Source organism: Pogoniulus pusillus, chromosome 12, assembly GCF_015220805.1.
Source record: "Pogoniulus pusillus isolate bPogPus1 chromosome 12, bPogPus1.pri, whole genome shotgun sequence".
Classification (NCBI taxonomy): domain Eukaryota; kingdom Metazoa; phylum Chordata; class Aves; order Piciformes; family Lybiidae; genus Pogoniulus; species Pogoniulus pusillus.
This window is the reverse complement of record NC_087275.1, coordinates 33824286-33844018: the sequence shown is the minus strand read 5'-3', so window position 1 is coordinate 33844018 and position 19733 is coordinate 33824286. Positions and strand designations below refer to the sequence as shown.

The window sequence follows — 19733 nt, the reverse complement described above, 5'->3', positions numbered from 1 at the left end:
TTTGGGACATTCACATGAGCACTCCCAGGCCACAGGTGGGTCATGCTCACACACCAGGAGCTAAGAAGGACCTGCAGCACCAAGTGCCAGCCTGCCTCCCAGCAGGAGTGCGCGCAGGACTGCGCTCTCACCACAACGCCTTTCTCCCAAAAGCTTCTGTTCTTCCCCACCTCCCCTTTTCAGATTGCCAATTTCACAGTAGTTGGACGCCCTCCTCAAAACACCACCTTTCATAGTGCCAATCCTTTCTTCTCCCACTTTAAACCAGCCAGCAGAGAAGCTGGTACTGTGGGGCAAGCCTGACTGGTCATGCTGGAAACAGAGCCCAGTGGTGCGTGTGTCACAAAGCATGAGGCTGGCCACAGGGCACTTCCCTTTATTTATCTGTTTAGAGGAGAAGTGAATAGGGTTGGTGAAGCAAGACATTGATGTGTTTCAAACAGATTCCTTGGGTATGTGTTCAGTTCTCTCAGGGCTTTTTTAGGTTCTTGAGCACCCACTCACAGCAGACACAGGAAGGGCTGCAGCTACAAAGCACTTAGGTTACCTTAATGCTGCACTACAGCAGGGACAAGATGAAGCACACACGAGAGCACAGCACCAACTATCATCAAAGCCAGGTGAAGGCCTCAGGAAAGGAATGCTGCCACCCAAGACTGACCTTTCCTGTTCCATCACCAACTCTGGGTAGTAAAATTCCCCAAAGCCACAAGCACTGCCCCCAGGCCTGGGCTGAAAGCCGCTGCTGTAAGCTGGGCATCTGTGAAACCAACCAGCTCCCCAGCATCAGGCTGAGTGGTGGGCAGCTGCTGGGGGAGTTCTGTTGAAAATCAACACCTAAGCTTCTCCACTGTTACAGAAATACTTCTGTTACCCAGATGTGTGTGGGGTAACCCCTTCGGCTGCTTTTTGTCACTCTCCAATGAGGAAAGCCACTTAAAACCAGTCTTCCACAGCAAGAAGCACAAGCCAATACAGTGCTGACCTCACCCAGGGACAGTGAGGATAAGCATGGCTACAGCCACAAGAAACAGCAGAGCACAAGGACTCTACTTTTGTCACATATGAGAACCAGGGATTAAGCAGTGAGAGGAAGGGGGCTCTAAGGAGGCCTCCCTGAGTCCACCACAGCAACAGCCAGAGAGGCACAGAAAGGCTGTCAGCCTCTGGCAGTTTCACCATGGCAGAGCTGCTGTGCTCAAGGCTGCTCCATTCACAGGGCACTGTTAGGATCAGGGAGGACACAAGCTAATGGTCACAGCAGGATTTCAATCTAGTTAAAGGCCACTAGAGGGCTTGGGGTGGAAGGGACCTTAAAGACGATCTCCTTCCAAGCCCACAGCCCAGTAAAGCTCAGTTTCCCGAGAAAGGCTGCAGGGAATCAAACCTAGTTCTAGCTTCTGCAGGGTTGGAATGTTAAAGAGCCATAACAGCACAGATTGACTAAAAATGCAGAACCCTCCTACTCACAATCCCAAGGGCAAAGGACAAGAGACACCAGTACTTTATTTTCCATGGCAGCAGCATGGAGTTGACTCTTCCCTTAATCTACATCAATGCCAATGCTTCACTCCAAGAGCAGAAATGAAGGAAAAAAGGGCATGTGAGTGAGGCTTCTGCTGTTGGAAGTGTTGTCTGGTTCTAGCTTGTGGTGTAAAGTGCTTCTGTTACAGGGCTGAGAAATTTCAAACCAACTCAGTTCTGCAGTCTGTACTTTTATCCTGCCACACAACAAACTAAGGATGCAGAAGGGAGGTTTTTGCAAAAGACGAGGAGCTAATTTTCATTTCAGATCCAAGAAATTTCAACACATACAAGTTTTGATGCTACCGAGCATGTCATTGTTCAAACCCATTCCAGAACCAATTCAGTACAGCACTTACAAAATCAGCTAAGGAATTACCTAGGAATTAGATATTTTCTTCATTCATCTAATAGCAAACTGGAAGTGAAAATAAAAGTTAACATCTAAATCAATTTCTGAACAAGCATCTTAACCTGAAAGGCAGTGGAGACAAAAAGTGCTACTGGCTGCTCTTCTGCTTTAATGACACCAAGCAGATGAACTGAAAGAGTAAACATCTTGGGTGACAAAACTCTTCTGAGCAGACAGGCCACTTGAAGCACTTCCCCACACAATTAATGAGACTCGTTCATTGTTTAATTGGTACAAACTACCAGTCTAGACATGCACACCATCTCCATTTAAAACAACTCAGCACAAAGCTTAGCAGCTGTATTGTTTTCAAGTCAATACAATGCCAAACAACTGCTCTTCGTGCAGGTAACTGCAGGTTTAATTCAATCCACTGACACTCTCAATAGAAATGAAGCCAGAAACTGTTTCTGCAACTCTAGGGAGTGTCCAGCTAGTAAATCAGCAGAAAACCGTGCCCATGGTGACAGCAGAGGATTTACCAAGCACATGTAACCCCAAACCATGTCACTGAGCTTTGCAAAAGCATTCTTAAAAGGCTGTTTAGAACTTGTTTTTCTGTAAGGCTGCTGCAAAAGGAGTACACTTTGCAAATCAACTCGTCCAGCACTCAGGTGTCTGAGGCATTGTAACGAACATGGAAGAAAGTGATTACCTGATGTGTAACAGAGGTCCTTTAAAAGTGGTTAATGCTTTCTTGGCATTTTTTGGTTTGATCTCTGTTTTGTCAGTTTCCTCTGACTTGGAAATTTGCTCTACAGAATTCATCTGAGTAGAAATGATAGTTACAGTGATTAACTAGAAAGCAAGGTTACACCATACACAATCATGCAGCTACTTGAAACGTATGGGGAGGCTTAACCCAACAATGTCTTTGACAGATCAAGCTTAGTATCCGTTTGTGCCCTGAAGCTGCTGGAAGCCCACTGAACAGAATGATCTGCTGTACAAGTTACAGGTTGTATTACACATGCACGAATCAAAACTGACATTTTCCTGATGCCTCAGCTGGTTATTTCTGACAGCTCCAGACATGCCAAGTTACAGAATTTCACATATTTAGGATCATAAAGCAGTGATGTTATTCTTCCCCTCCATAAACCTTCTCAGTTAAAGCATACAGCCCACTACAAACACTGCCACATGGAACAGAACGGAAGCAAACATAGTGACAGTTCCACACTTTATTGCATTGCAGAGCTGCTCACATCTTCACTGCTTTTGGGTGGAACTCTGAAGGCTTGGACAACTTAAAGAAAGTGTGGATTTAACTGGTGCATCCAAACTGCAGGTATCTTAGGTTCTGAGGTTTCTCTTCCTATTACACTAAGAAAAGAGGTGCTAGCAGGCCTGGACATCTGATCAAGGAAAAGCAAAGGAATGCTGGAATTAAGTGCAAAATGTCAGGGGAAGGGCAGATACAGAAAACAAAGAAGTGAAGACATCACAGCTCCAGATCAATTCGCAACAGGCTGCTTCGCCTTGCTTTTATTCCACTTAAACTTCACTGTCTTCATTTCTTCTCTGGAGTTTCTGTAACTGTGAAGAACAGGAATGCAAGGAATACCAAATGTGACTGGAAAAGAGGTTAGGAAAACAGACCAGACAGCAGTTTGACAATTCCACGATGATTAGAGTTATGGTGAAAGACTGGTGTGCACCTCTACCGCATTAATCATGTGCTAGGCTTTACAGAAATCTAACTAAAATTCCCAGTGACAATAAGACAGCAGCACACGCTGAAGGTAAAGGCACCTACAGACAGGCACTGACTCCCCAGGCTCCTCTCTGGGCTGCGAGGAGGCACAGGCATGGAAAATACATCCAATACATCCTTAGTGCCGACAGGAGTCTGCAGATAAAGTCTGGGAGTGCAGTAAGTAATGAAGGCAATCACAGATCACTTCACAGAATGGCTTAGGTGGGAAAGTACCTCAGAGATCATCTGCTCCAAGCTCCCCACCCTGGGAGGCACTTGAGATCTGAGAGTTTGAAATCTGGCCTTAGTAAAGCATATTTGAAGAGTCAGAGAGCTATGTGACTATTTAAACCTATTCTCAAAGAAGGGTGGACTGGATGATCTCTAGAGGGCCCTTCCAACCCCTACCATCTGGTTCTTACAAAAAGAGTAAAATCAAACCCAAATAACTACACTGGTGTAATCTACTCCAGGACCCAGAAGTTCTGCAGTCTAGTCCAGCGCTGTGGCACCAAATGTGTGACTGCAGACTCAGCTGTGTTCTCAGATCTTCTCCACAATTTCCAAGAGTGATGTCCCCACAGACAGTGCACATTCTGAAACACCACTTCATCTGGACTTGTGCAAAACAATCCCCCTGTACTGCTGCACAAGCATCACTGCAGGAAGAGCAAACTGCACTGAGGGATGAGGGATGAATTTCCCCTGAGACTAAATGAAAACTTTTATTTGTAGAGATTTCGTCAATGACTGAAGAAAGCAAATTAACACCCAGGGAAGCATAGATTTTTAACTGTCCCTACTTTCTCATATAGACACTGACTTCAGCATCTGAGAAGGCCAGATGTACTATGGGAGGTACACCAGCAGGTATCCAAGATTAAAAACACACCAACTAGGGAGTCATGATATTGACAAGACAAATCTTTTGAGTTGTATTGCACAGTTCATTGTACTCCAAAGGCACTGAACGTTTGGTCCACATTGCACTCAGAGGCACAAAACTGGTCTGGACAGATAAGGAGGAAGGCTCAAACCACAAGCAGACTTTTCAGGCTTACTGAGCTCTTTTGGCAAACTGTAGGGCAGAAAACAAAGCATAAAAGGTAAACAAAGTAAAAGTCAGGCCAGAAAGGAAAATCGTGCTTCCTGTGCCACTCTGGAACCATTCAGCCTTCAGAGTTAGATACCTTTTTCTGGTTAGGCTCTTCACTCAGCTCCCCAGGCTCCTTGGTGTCTGACTCTATCTCTTCTTTACTCTCATGCTCATCTTCACTAGCAATGGGCCCATTCTCACACAGGGGTGTTTGAAAATCATCATCCACCAGTGGAGGGTAACTGTACTTGAAGGAATCCTAAAACACAAGAGTTTCAGAGGCGCAGTTATTGGAGAGCATGAGCAATGTCCTCTCCAGCTTCTGATGTGGCTGTGTTGGTGTCGTTGCTGTGGACTGGGGTTTTTACAACGTCCATGCCATTAACTGTTTGCTGTTTCACAGCACTTTTATCTTTCATTCTTCCATTCTGATGGGAAGCCCCTGTGCAGTTTCATCTGCTGTGTGGACCCCGAATGGATCCTGTAGCTCAGACCTCTCATCTCTGAGAGGGAAGAACAGAACTCACCTCCAGCTCAACAATAGGACACCACCATGGGAGCTAGGCTCAAACCCACTGCTAGATCCATTCAAATCCTTACTGAAGCCAATTCAAGCCTTCCTCAGTGCTCACTCCTGAATTTCAGCAACTTCAACTTGAACATGAGAAAGTTCTTACACAAGACTGGGGAGGCTGAGCAGCAGCTTTCCAGAGGGAAAGGGGGGGTAGCTTTTACTTGATCTTATGGAAGACTGTTTTTTTTAAAGGCTGCTACTTTCAGTCTAATACAAACCAAGGTACCTTAGTGTTTTATGTTCCCCACACAAGTTTCATTATGTACTGGCTACCAGAACACCTTCAGTGCACATACAAAGGAACATGACCTATTGCTGAAGCAGGATCTTCCTTGTCTCTATACTGTTACTTCAGGGAAGAAAAAAACAACACACTAAACAGGAAAGAACAAGTAAAGATAAATCCCCTGCAGGGAGCTTATTCCATTACCACAGATAGTGCAAAAAATGTAAAGTAAAATATCCTCTTGCTGCAAATTTCACCATGAGCATCATGCAAACCGATTTCCTAGTTTTGGAAATGCTTCTTCTGGTTTGCTCCTTGAACTGTGCTAGAAGAGGATCCATGCAGCATACCCTTCGGGGCTTTCACATGGTCCTAAGAAAAGAATCTTCTGCACACAACTTAAAGTGTAGTCCCAGAGACAATGGCAAATAGGATGCAAGAGGATTGTCTTGATTGAATCAGCTTTGGAGCAGAGGGCCATGAAGCCCATGCTCTGTTCACAAGTCAGCACAATCTCTGGGACAGAAAAAGCTGAGGGAAGAATGAGGTTTAAACCAGCTTGTCACACCCTCAAAAAAATCCAAGTCATTTCCAATGCAAGTAGAGAACTTATCCACTTCCACTGCAAAAGCCTGAGGTTATGTGGAGAAGATCTCTGTGAGTTAGTCAGATATCAAGCTCTCCAAGCTACCTTGTTTTACATGAGTATGATTTAGAAATTACCTCTAGCAAAACAGCTTCAGGAAGTTCCACATCCATCAAGCAACTCTCAGCCCCACCCGTGAAGTTACACAGCTAAGTCTCAGTTTCTCACAGAAGAGCCACAAAACGTTCAGGTACTCACAGTTCCACCCATATGAGGGGGCAGATACTCTCCACTGATGTACTCCTGGACGTCGCTCTTGTTGGTGAACTTCAGCATACTGATGGCATCTGGGCCAAGCCAACCCTTCACGATTTTGAATGCGGCTTGAGCAGAAACAAAAGGCATACATCAGCTGGATTTTGCAGTGTGTGCAAGGAAAAGTATTACAAGTAAGGAATGCATTCCTCTAGACAAGGACACAGGGAGAAAGCATCTTTGACTTCATGAAAGGACAACTCTGCCACCTGGGAATTTAGTTCAGAGAGTACTGCAGGGGTCAAACCCAATTGCATCCTGCACCTGAGGGAAAGGTTAGGAGAGATGTGGATGCACTCTTCTTGGCAGAATGTCCTGCTGCTTTGAGGGACACTTACTTAGATCTATAGAGCATCTGCAGACAGCTTAGTGCAGTGATGGGAAAACATGGATATACAGCAAAGGCAGAGCCAGCATGAAGTGATGCATTCATACACTCAAAATACAGGAGTTGTGGTTTCTTTCATACATTGGAAAGATAATTCAGCAGACACATCAGGGCAGAACATGTGCATCCAGTGGCACCCAGCTCTCAGAACTGCGCATTCTGGTTTTAATGACTGTCCCAAACTTTAAAAGGTAACAGGATGAATAGGGACTCCATTGCAAGCAGGACCCAACACATGTAACACTATAAGGATGACCAGAAAGAAGCCTGCGACCTGAGAGATTTACAGGTGCATGTCTAAAACTCCATCCGGGTCCCCAAACTGAGCAGAGATATGCCTCCTCCCCGAGCTATTTAGAAGCCTTATCATGGTCTAAAAACACCCAAAGGGAACAACAGATTCTACAACTCACCATTCATTATCCAGGGCATTTCGAAGATCACTATCTTTGCTGAAGAAACAAAGAAAAGGCCATTTGAGAAGCAGCACAGCAGCAACAGGCATACAAACAGTGGCTATTCAGACAGAAACCTCCCTGCTTACTTTTGTATATGAACAACTACCGAATGTAAGAAAAAGTTTAACAAGAGCAGCAAAGCTACATTTCCCCTGAGCTCTGATTTAGCACAGAAATCTGAAAAGTTGAAACATCCCAAGATGTTTTGCTTAAATGTCGTAAGAAGATATAAACATCAGCATCATAAAGTTGTGCTTGCCTTGAAGTTGGTACTGGATCAAAGTTTTGAGCTCTGATGAGGAGGCTGAACTTAATATGCAGAGTTTAAGTAGTTGCTGTACAGAATGTCAGTATTTGCAGACACATTTTCACCTTAAATCTAGAACTCATACAAGCTGAGCTATCAAAAACTGTCTGGGGTTAAAAGAATTAGCAGGCAAGCGTGCACACTAACATGCCTTACTTCTCTTCTGATTAAACCACTGCTCCCTGCAAACTTCTACAGGCCTTGTCCCCTGAAGACTCCTACTGGATACCAACTGTCACGCAGGTGTGAAAAGCTTCCACCCAAGTAACAAGGGAAAAAGCTAAAACTAGGCCAGCTCAGTTCTAGATGAACTTTGAATCTGTGTTAGATTATTTCATGGAAATAGAGTTGATGAATGTGGAGATTCTTTACAGGATGAAGCTGTGCTGACTCACCAGCACAAAGCCATTGCAAATCTGGAACACCTCTATGTTCCATACAGCTACCACAAAGCACATACAAAAACAACCTGGTCTCCCCATCATCTGCAGCACTGTGAAGTGCTCTCACCACAAAGGTCTGCAGTGCTTAGAATGCGCCATGCAGTACTTACTGAGGAAGTTTGGGTAATAGTCTGTGAAGCAGTTGACAATAAACCGAACAAAATCCAAGTCCTGCAATGAAAGCAGAGATGACAAACAGCAGAGATCAGCACATCACAGACTGGATCTGAGAGGCATTCAGTGAACAGCACAAGCAGCACTCACTGGAAGTAGCTGCATGAAATTTTACACAGACTACAAACACCATCCCACCTCACTGTAATACTTTTCACCTCCTTAGATAGCTGCATGACTATGATCAGGTTTTGGGTTCTGATCTAAGAAAGAAGTTAACAAATCTAAAGATCTAAACTACTGCAGAGCATCAACAGGGTTGAATCTGTATAGAAGGGAAACCTTTAGCAGCACAGAAGCTTGAGAGATTCTTACAGCCTTGCAAGGCAGAAGTACTAAGCATCCTGAACTTTATTGAAACTTGCCTTACTGAACCATATGAGATTACCTAGAACCTGCTTCTATCAGTAGATCTGATAACTAGAAATTAAGTGAAAGCTTGGTGCCTTCAAAGGCAGAAACCTTCATCTCATCTGACTGCTGCCTGTACTACTACCTGCAGTACCTCTGGCTTCACCACATCAACAGTGCTCCATTTTCAACCAATGCTTACAACTTCCTTGTGAAGTATCAAGGATGCTGCTCTTGATTCCACTGCCTACTCCAAAACAGCACCATCAGTTAGCAGGAGCATAGATGCACTACTTAAGTCTGTAGTGAGAAATACAGATGCCAGCAGCCCATTCAATCACTGCACCTATTCCAGCTACCTGAAGCAGTGCAACAGAGGACAAGCTAGCAGGACACCCTTGCTGCCCACCAGCAACAAAAACTGACACAGGAGATAGCAAGGGGAAAAAACACACTTGGCATGGTCTGGAAAAGAACTCAGAAACCCAGTCTGAGGGTTCATCAATTACTCTATATGGCTACAAGGAGCCACCAGAAAATACTCCTGATATTCCAGTTCTTGCTGAGATTGTATCTCTGGGGCTCTTAAGTCTGCTTCAGTATATGCTCCAGGATCCCCCAAACCAAGTTGCTTTTCCACATACGTAGTTTTTGTTACATGGGACCACAGCTCGCTATGATCTCTAGGGGAATGGACAGATGGCTCTCAAGGCACAGGTAAGAGAACCAACTCTGCCTTGCTAAGATCAATTACACCTTGGCTATCTGTCAAAAGATCATTTCAAAAGCTTGTGGCTGGCCAGCTGCAAGGTCCTGATGCAATATTAACCATCTTGTCTGCAAGAAGTAGAAAGAAAGCTTTTCTCCTTGGTTTGTTTAAACACATTCTTGCCATACCAACACACAAACCAAAGGGCAAGAAGGTGCTAAAAATTAAAAATGTACTTTACTGAACCCAACCAAAACGAATGCAGAACTCTCTGTATTTTTGACTGTCCACATTAAAGTCACTTATATGTCACTTCCCTTCACTCCTCAAAACCATTAAAATCCTAGTTTGAGGTTTTCCGGGTTGAGCACAATTAAAAATGCAGGTGGTGATACTGTTCTAGTCTTCTAAACAAGAAAATCTTAGAGCTGCCTGTAGCAAGTTCTGGGGACAGATTTATGCTTTCCTGACAAAGACATTAATGGGTAGGAAACTAGAGAAAAAGGAAGGGATGGCACAAGATGCAGTCACTTCTAAAAGATACCCAAGTTTAAAAAACACCCAACAATTTAACCTTGAATTTTCAGAAGAGGACCTCAACCAATGCTAAACTGCAGTTTCATTCCATGCCATTAACCAGACATCTGCTACTGGTGGTAGTAATGTCTCATTCAAGACTTAGCAGCAGCAGAGAAAGCTGTACACAAGCTGATGCCCAGACTCACACCTACAGTGGATCAGAAGATGCCCCCATGTAGTGAATATCAGGCCTCACAAAGAGTGCACCTGGTGCACTCAGACCTAAGGAGTGATCAAATATTCACCACAAGACCAGCTTTGGAAACAGATGCAAGACATGCATAAATTCAACTAGGCAACCATCTTGAGAATAAAGTGTGGGGTTTAAAAAACTTCTAGTCCAGATGACAGCATGCAGCTAGTCAGTGTACTGATGAGTGCTGAGAAGGGAGAGTAAGCACTGCCCTCAAAAAAAATCCATCTCAAAGGAAGCAAAAGAGAAGCACAAGGACAACCCTCAGCACACAGCTGACAGTTCTGCCTTCACCTGCAGAAGATTTGCAAACAACGAATTCCAGAAGGAGCATGCTGTCATTTTGGCCTTCACACTGGTGCTGACACATCCAACATGTGGACAGACAGCAGCCAAAGATCCCCAGCTCAAGTCTGCTACAGTAAGACTTCTGTCATGCTGCAGTTCCACTGCTATGTCCAAAGCACAAGTGAAATCCCACTACAATTTGCAGAACTAATGGCAACCTTCGGAGTGATCCCTACTTAGAGAGAGATGACTGATCTGCACTGCTCCTCCTTCAGCTTGTAGCCCCAAAGGACACCCAGAAATGCATCAGAACCTTTGTTAAATGTCTAAATAAAAAGTTGGAGTCTCTTGCTTATTTAAGGTCAACTTTAGAGGAAGCAGTTTCCAGCAAAGCTGCAGGTTGGACAAAGTATTTCTGACCAAGTATAAAGTTGAGTCTGGCAGGGAGGCCTACAATTCAGAATTCCACATCTGCCCACATCCAGACACTTCATTTTGTCCTGTCTCTGCAAGGCAGCCAAAGGAAGCAGGTTTCTTTGCCACACTAGTGTCAGCACCGCGTGAACACGTTAGCAAAAGACAGAACAGGCTGGAGATAACTTTGGCTGAGATGAGCACCGAGAACAACACCTCCGTGATGAGCTGCTCTTTTGCATTAAGCTGGCCTCTCTTCACAGCAAAATTCAATGGGTGGAGAGAGATGCATGCAGGGACTTTGGAAGCGAATTACAGAACTCAAATATACAAGGGACAGCAGGGAGGATGGGAAGACAAGATCAGGACTGTCAGCTGAAGATGCTGACATGCTAGCACAGACAAAGATCTCAGCCACTACAACTATGGGTTCAATGCTTCTTCATCGCCCCATTTTCCATCCTTTGCTTGACCAATTCATCCCAAAGAATGAAAATGGATCTGTTAACTTGCAGCAACTGTACTGCTGATAGAAATGGCTCAGACTATTGCCTTTTAGGTGCTTAAAAACCAAGTTCTGTTGCAGTAACTCATGACAAAGTGAGCTGGTGAGCAACAACTCCACACAAGGCCTTTGGCCCAGCCTAACTGCAAGCCAGTTTTTAGTGTGCTACAGCTGAATACTAGCAACAGAGGTTACACAAACTGCTTGTATCACGGGAAGAAGCTCCACACCACTGATGTTAGCAACCGTTAGTTAGCTGTTAAGGACTGAACAGACTCCCCTCCTTCTAGGGACAAAGGTGTAATGCAGAAAGCAATCTGAAAAACACAATACTTACTATGTGACTGATCCCAGTTTCAGACATGTCAAATACCACTGTTAAGGGCTTTCCATGATCTCTCTTTGCATAATGTTCTAACCAAAAAGCTACCAGTTTCTTTTTCTCAAGTTGCTGTTTAGGATCTCTTACATGATGTTTCACTCTGAACCAAACTTGTGAAAAGAAAGAAAAAAAACACACAAAAGCTGAAAAAAAAAATCCAAACTAATAGAAAACATGTAAATAACTGTACAGGATTTACTGACATTCACACCCAGGCTGGTATTATCAAAAATATGAAGAATTACAGTACCGCAGAATGTGGGAAAATACTTCCCAAGCATTTAGGGACCACTTTTCATCTAGACTATCATCATTCCATACTTCCATGTCATATCACATGGTCCTCAGAATCTATGCCTAAGTATTGCTGTGTTATGGAATTTGGTGTTTTGTTTTTTTTCCCTGATTAGGTCTTTGTAGTTGACACATTCTGAAGAACTACTTCTATATGTATCATGGAGCATATAAAAAGCAATAGACTTTTCTAAATAAAAAAATCCATATGCTGAGCAACAGTCCATAAATGAAAGCTACACACAAACCCTTCGGCAAGGAGCAACTGGTGAGGCAAAGTTTTTCCACTGAAAGCAGAGGTGGTAAAAGAAATTCAAGGCAGCAACATGAAGAGCAGCCTTCATGTTTGGTACCTCCACAGCACCAAGGTTAGACAAACTCTGAAATCACTTGTATGGGCAGTCTAATGTTTCTCTCTCCAAACCTGGAAAGCCCTACAAGTCTTTTACTTCCACTGGAACTAAGTGTTATGGCTCATGCAGAGAAACAAGCTTTTAAAAAAACACACCCTATTAGCTTGGAGCTCTAAGTGCTGCATTTCACAAAGACTGCTCTAGCCAAACAGAGTTCTTGTGAAGTAACCCCTTACTCTGGAACAGCCTCTTTATACTTTAAAATGTCCATTTTACATAGCAAGAAGAATGGGGCATGTGGCTGAAACCCCAACTAAGCAGGACTTCGTAGCTGTGATGCAATCTGAATGTGCATTACCACATCAGATATTCCAGCCCAGTCAGCATACACAGAAGGAGCATTTCAAGTATGGACAATTGAGACATTAGTTACACTTACTGCACAATAAAGTGGAAATCATTCTTGAACTGGCTTACACATTCTTGTCATGGAACAATTCTGAACTTTCGCAGTCCAAGCACTGATGTAAAAGTCTTTTTCATACTCTTTTCCCCTCAGTATCACCAACCTGAACAGCTCAGCATAACCATGCTCAGCTTTCTAAACACTACAGACAGATATTACCAGCATGTACCCTTGAATATACTTACCTTGGAGGCCAAAACCTCATGAAGCATAACAAAGCAGCAGTTTTTCCTACAGCACTGATACCTTAAAATGGTGGGAAAAGGGACAGCTTGGCTAAACACAGGCATGGGAGAAAAGCAGGATGTTTTAAGTGATGATTCAAAGAAGTACACTGTTCTGTAGAGCAGTTTTTATAACAGACTAGAATTCTATTTTATGTCTGTTATAAACTAGCCCTTGTAAAGCAAGGAAAAACAGAATTACAGATTGTTTTAGTCTAGTTGTTCAAGATCATTGCCTGGAAAGCCTTGTGAGTGATTTGTTTAAAAAGCCTCTTGCACCTCATAGGAGTTCATCTTAATGAAAAAGTAAATGTGAGATGTTAGCACAGATTAATTTACAGAAAATACTGACCATCTGATACACACAACACAGGAGCATTCAGGCAGTATTTACTATTTCCCTATAGATTTTATTCTTCAATTGCTAGAGTTTAATCACATAACTTGGGGGTTTGCTTTCCGACTGTTCTCAGCTGTCCATGCTGTTACTGAGCATTTCAAAAGCATCAGAAAGTGACAAAAAACCACCAAACCCAGAAAGCCCAACAAACCCAAACCCAAGGAAACCATTGCAGATCCCCGTGGACCCCTGCACAAGAACGTGGGCTGCTAGAGAAGCAGTGCCAATGCACTGCAGAAATGAACGTTTGCACCAGTCGTGCACCAGCACAAAACTAGAAACCGAAGTGAAGCTGCATTATGATTAACAACCTTTGAAAGCTCCCAAGCTCCCCTACTCCACTCCTCTATTCCAGGGATACTCCTTAACAGCTTCTCCTCATGGCCAATGAAAGCAGTTGCTAATGTGTTGCTACTCCTATTTTTGATACATATATTTTTCAGAATTGATGCTAAAATGCTGGAAACAAAGGCTACTGATGACTGAACTATGATGTGCTGTAACTTACATAATTTATAGCCCTCCTTGTCATATCCGTGCAGGAAGAGCGCGCCACTTTCAAACAAGCATTTTGGAAGGGCAGATTCTGTCAAGTCTGCAAAGCCAAAGGAAAGATTACTTCAGTAAGCATTAATAGTCACATTGTAAATTCATTAAGACAAGTCCCTAGAAATGCAGGGTTCTAGTAGCAAACAAAAAACGTTTCCATACACCACTTTGCAAGGCCTTTAAACTCATGCAAATATCAAGCTCTTGAAATCTTACTCTTCCCCCTTATGCTGTACTTAGGAATAACATTTATGCAAGAAGAATCACTGCAATTTTTTTTTTTTTTGGCTGATGTCTGCAGGCCCTCTTGCTCTACTCTTTAATTTAGATTGTGGAGTCCTGCAGACTGAGCTCACTGCACAGAGGAAGATCTGTTGTCAGACCTGTGCAACCATGACAAACAGAGACCAGGGGGTTGTGAAATTTGTTGTGCACTTCATTTTTAAGGAGTCCATTCCAGCAAACCCACAAAGGCAACATGAGATAGCTGCCTGCCTTCCTTCCTCTGAACCTCCCAGTAGGCACATGCGCAGCAGAACAACATTGGTCAACACCAACAGAACAGGTTTGTTGTTTGGGGTTTTAAAGGAGCAGAGAAGTTTCTCTCAACTCTGTGGCACCTATAACAACTTTAAAGTGTGCTTAAGGGAACCACGTGTAGAATTCACTTGTAGGGCAACAGGAACCCAACACCAGAACCATTGCACACCACAGCTTACCGTTAACTGTGTATTCTTTCCTCCACTGCAAGCTCTCATCAATCATCTTCAAGGTGTCATCCATGACATCGTGACGCCAAACCAAAAAGCTTTCAACCCATTGATCATCTTGCTGGAGCCTTTCCACATCTCTAGCATCATATTTATCTGCTCTATCTAGCAAACAAAGCAAGGGCTATAAGAACACAGCATCTACTATGATGAAATTGATCAAGTTCCAACAAGTACACAGAACTCCTCTGACAGCCTCAACCTTCAGTAAAGCACAGCATGAGAAACTGATTAAAAACATTTATCTGTTCTGATGGTATTTAGGAGTACAAGATGATTCTCATCACAGAAATGTTGTGATTCTTAATCCAAGAAACTATGATAAAACAAGCACGTGTGGGCAGAGCAGGTGTCAGGTTTTTAAGCCCAAGATTCTCCAATTAACTCAAATTCCTATATAACATATTAGTAATGCTGAAAAATTATACAATGCTAATATATATATGTAGTATTAATTTACTAGTATAATCTAGTCTATACCAATGCCTCTACACACTAATGTTATCCTATGGACTATATACTGATACGAGTATATAGTCTAAGAACCCATGTTCTGCTGACTGCACTCCTTTTGTAGCAGTTCAACAGGTTAACGTGCTTTAGGAAGGACTTCAGGAGTTGCTGCTACTCCTTTTTAAATTTAACTTTTCTTAAGAAGGAAAATTTGTAATGTACAAACACCTAAATGGGCTTATTTTGATTGTTGATATGCTTCAATTGAGCCTCTTTGAGAAACTTGCATAACTGGAATGTAAATCAAGAGCCTGCAACAGAAAAACGGTTTCTGAAAGCAACGAGCACCTATACACTATTGAACCCCCCACAGACCTTAAATTATGCACTTAAATTTGTGATCAGCAAGACAAAAACATGAAACCTAGTTTGTGAATAAAACAGATGTAATTTTCAGCTACTTGAAAGACTGTCTGCAGCAATAACCTCAAAAGATCTACCTTCAGGGACATCATGACAAAAACAACTGCCAAGTGACTTAGATCTGTGACTGGCTGATTGAGGGTTGAGTATTCCAGTCAAGGTACCTTAACCCTGAGGAAGATGTGAAGACTGACACCACTAAACTCTGCCAGCCCTTCTAGTTTTACTGGTTCACATGCAAAGACAGGACCTATGTCAGTTGTCTTTCCTTCTTACACTCCTGCCCAAGGAGGTGACAACTGTCAGAACATACCTGTTCTAAATGTCTCATCCACCAAAGGCTATTACAGCTGAACATGAAGAGATGCACTGGGGAGTTCAACTACTCAACCTACTGGGTGCCTTCATCTGGTTTCAATTTCTTCCTCCTCTGGTCCCATCCCACCACCTTACCACATTCCTTAGCCATGCCTAGAGTCAAATACCACTTTCCTTAATCTTAGTACCCGTCTTGCTTCTTTCAACTCAAAGCCTCCAACCTACTAAAAACTCCCCAGTGAATAAGCCAAATAAAGTGGACTGGATGATCTTTGAGGTCTCTGCCAACCAGATGTATTCTGTGAATGCTCAGCACAAGACCGAAATGCTGTTTAATTTCTGTTGCGGCAGGTCAAGCACAGGTGGAACAGATTGCAAAGATCTGGGCTATTACATTTAGTAAAGGCTCAAATGCTCATTTGAAATTTGATTATTATTAGGGATGTTGTCATGAGACATAGTAACAGCACCTAGCTTCAAGTGAGAACCAGGAAAAGATGACATTGGAGAAGATTTCTACAAGCTATCTCAGTTTTAGCTTCTGCTCACAGCAAGGCTAACGTCTGAGTTCAAGCAGGCCACTAAGCACCTTTTCCAGTCATGTTCTGATAACTTGCAAGGGTAGAACTCCTCAGCCTTTCCATATGTAACACACATCCCAACACAGATCTCCTTCAGAGATCCTGTCCTGTAGAGCACATCTGCAGCCAGCACTGGCTTCTTAGCCACCCTAGCTGCTCTGTGCCAGGGATGAGTTAATGCATCAGCTGCTGAAGCCACCTACACTCACAGCCACAGCAAGGTAGGGCTTGGCAAGAGCAAAGATGTACTGTAGCATCAGTATCACAGGTCTCCAGTGCCCGAGCTTGTGGAATTCAACTTGATTGCATTATCTTAAGCATCCGCAAGCTCCTAGCCAAGACTGACTGCATCTAATCAACCAGGCAAGTCTGAGGCCAGTCCCTATTTGCACAAGGCATTAGGGCACTGTGCCATTGAAGAGCAAACCCACACACCTAGGTGACAACTAAGAGGATAAAGCTTGTTTCACACTTCCTGAAGCTCTCCTTACTCTGGGATCTGTTTGAGAGCAGAACTGTCAGGGTGACACAACAGCAGATTTTAAATCATTTTAAAACATGCACATAGCATCATGTGGAACATGCCTCAGAACACCAAATTCCCCCTAAAGTTTAAACTTGTACAATGAAAAGCACAAACCAACAACAAACAAAACCAAGACAAAAAACAACCATCACAATCCCCAAACCTCAACAAACTTTGACCATTTTAACAAAAAGGAGGAATGGAAAACCAAACCATTCCCTCCAAGTTTTTAACACCAATGCAAATTCAAGCTGCACTGAGAGACAGGGATAGTTGAAAAAAAAAAGAAAATCTTTTTTTCCTCTCTTCAGCAGTTAAATGCTCTGCAGGATGACATAAGCAATCCAAATTCACATACACACAGCACACTAAGCCAGGACCAACTGCCCAAATCTTGCCTTCACAGATACCTGCAGAATGATAGCATTTTACTCACCTAAGAGTGATGGGAGTACTGATCACTCAATCTTACCTGATTCATCCAATTCTTGCTACAAAACTAAGTAATACTCCAAATGAAGTTGTGAGCCCACAAGAAGAGTGTTTTATCTCACCCAAAGCTGTGATATGAAATTGCTGCAGCCACTGAGAATGTCAGTTCAGAGCAGAAATCTTCTTCAGATTTGTCATATTTCTCATAATTCTAGAAACATCTGGAAATCTGTTTTCAAACTATGATGTGAAATAACCTGGATTTAAAGATCACTCATAGAACACCTGACTGCAGTTAATGGGTAATTAGACATTTCTGGAGTAAAAACAGAATTGGTGGGGGGAAAAGAGAGACCTTTGGGGTTCTCAACAATTTAAAAACAGGTGAGCACAACAGTTAAAAGGCCAAAATGGAACTGAGGAGCACTCAAATGGAAACCTGGGCAAAGTGCATTACCTCAGACACTCTCCATGCCTAGGCACCCCAGGTACCTGTAAATACATACTCACTAGAAAGTTAAGTGCCTGGTATACTTCACACCTGCAGAACTGCCACTAAGATGCTGAGACACTGCTCAGTCACCTGCTGCTTGGGGAGATGGGTATCTCTAATCCGTAACAAGCAGAATTTGGTAACGCGTTTGGAACGCACCCTGCTCGTCTCCAAAGTGACACAAGGAACAGCACTCACAGACGCTTCTGTTCAGAAAAAGAAAGCCGCAAACACATCCCACAACAGCCCCACAGCCAGCGGAAGATGCAAACCAGGACACTGCAGGACTTTTCTGTTCGGCTGGTAAGGTGTGCAGAAGGTGAGAAAAGCCCCAGATCCAGAGAAGCCAGAGAAAGAACCTGCTCAGCAAACGTGATCTTTACCAGATCGTTCAAATCCAGTTCTAACGTATGCACGAGGGAGGAAATGACAACCACAAGAAGTCAAAACCAGCTCTCCTCATTCCCAAACGCCCTGCAGGAAAATTTGAGTGGGTAAAGAGATTGATCAGGTGTCAGAATGAACCTGGAAGGTTTCAAAGTTCTTACTTTTATTTACCTTTATTTAAAAAAATAGCTAAAGGTACCTTTGTTTCCTCAGTGAACATTTGGAGTCAAGGAAGAAGACAGAAAACAATTGTTTCAACAGCAGCTTGTTCCTATGACTTTCCTCCCTATTCGCTTTAAGTTAGCTCGCTCTTTGCTGCCATTTAGTATTTGTCTCCAAGATACAAAATTCACAGTGACACAACAATGTAATTACTGTGTTAATGAAAAGACATTCAGCCCTGAAAAGAACTCCAGAGTCATGGCAAATTACATAAACAAAATCTCTGCACCGCTTTCAGTGGAAGAAATGATGCGATGCACAAGTTGTGACATCCCTTCTTTCCTGTTTTTCAGTACCTGCTGCATTACCAGCAGAACAATGCTGCACTGCTGAGTTTCCTTCTGACATTCATACTCTGGGGAAAGTAACACATCTGAGAATATGGAGCAAGAATATAGAAAAGAGACTCCAGGAACGAGAAATAGGCAGCACACCTAATTCACACTACATTCACCCAGAGAAGTACTGAATTCTGAGACTGCAAGGGAGAGGTCTTCCTGAAGGGAAGAGTCGTATCTAAAGGATAAATGTTACAGAACAAGCCAAGCAGGGATGGCAACCACATACTTCTGAATAGAGGAAAGCCCCACACTCCACTGTACAAAAAACTGGGGAAAAGAAGCTTAGCAATTTAACTGATGCCTGGAGCTGCTTCGGATGCAAAGACTCAGCTTTGCAATGGTCATAATTCTGTGATAATCACTGCTCTGACCTTGGCTAGAAAGAGGAACCCATTTTAATTGCCTGTTGGTGCCTAACATCAAGCTCTGGACTAATACCACCCCGGTATGTGCCTTCAGCTGCTGGATGAGGAAACTGGCAAGACTGAAAACAATTTAAAGTCAGAAAAGAGGGACAGGGAGGACATATTTCTGCTCAATAAGGAGTTGCTTCAGTGAACTCAAGTAGCAACAAACAAATGAAGTATCCCCTTCTAAAACTAATTTAAACATTTAGCAAAGCCAAAGACTCCCACTGACTAAAAGGACCACTTGCATTGGAAAGCTCAAGCACTACTGTCTCACAGCTCTCTAAAAAGGCATGGGGTTTATCCTGTCTGGTGTTTCCAGCACTTCTCATTGTGACAGCCAACAACTGGAGAAAACAGATTTTTCAAAGCATAAACACACAGGTATCCAAAACACGATTTAGGAGTCTTCAACAACTGTTTTAAAAGAACGTTTCCTATGTCTAAAAGGTGACTTGCAATTAGCCAATA

At 43.1% G+C, this 19733-nt stretch overlaps 1 protein-coding gene across 3 annotated transcripts in view; it reads right to left on the bottom strand.

The window, feature by feature from the left end:
- MOSPD2 (motile sperm domain containing 2) overlaps nucleotides 1–19733 on the bottom strand; it is a 29816-nt gene that overhangs the window by 6613 nt on the left and 3470 nt on the right. For all 3 annotated transcript variants that reach the window (XM_064152129.1, XM_064152130.1, XM_064152131.1), the window contains exons 3-10: nucleotides 14629–14784; nucleotides 13869–13955; nucleotides 11579–11733; nucleotides 8139–8199; nucleotides 7234–7272; nucleotides 6376–6500; nucleotides 4826–4990; nucleotides 2592–2704 (exon numbers count right to left, since the gene is read on the bottom strand). In XM_064152129.1, coding sequence (XP_064008199.1) covers nucleotides 2592–2704; nucleotides 4826–4990; nucleotides 6376–6500; nucleotides 7234–7272; nucleotides 8139–8199; nucleotides 11579–11733; nucleotides 13869–13955; nucleotides 14629–14784 — 901 coding nt within the window. The remainder of the gene's footprint in view (nucleotides 1–2591; nucleotides 2705–4825; nucleotides 4991–6375; nucleotides 6501–7233; nucleotides 7273–8138; nucleotides 8200–11578; nucleotides 11734–13868; nucleotides 13956–14628; nucleotides 14785–19733) is intronic.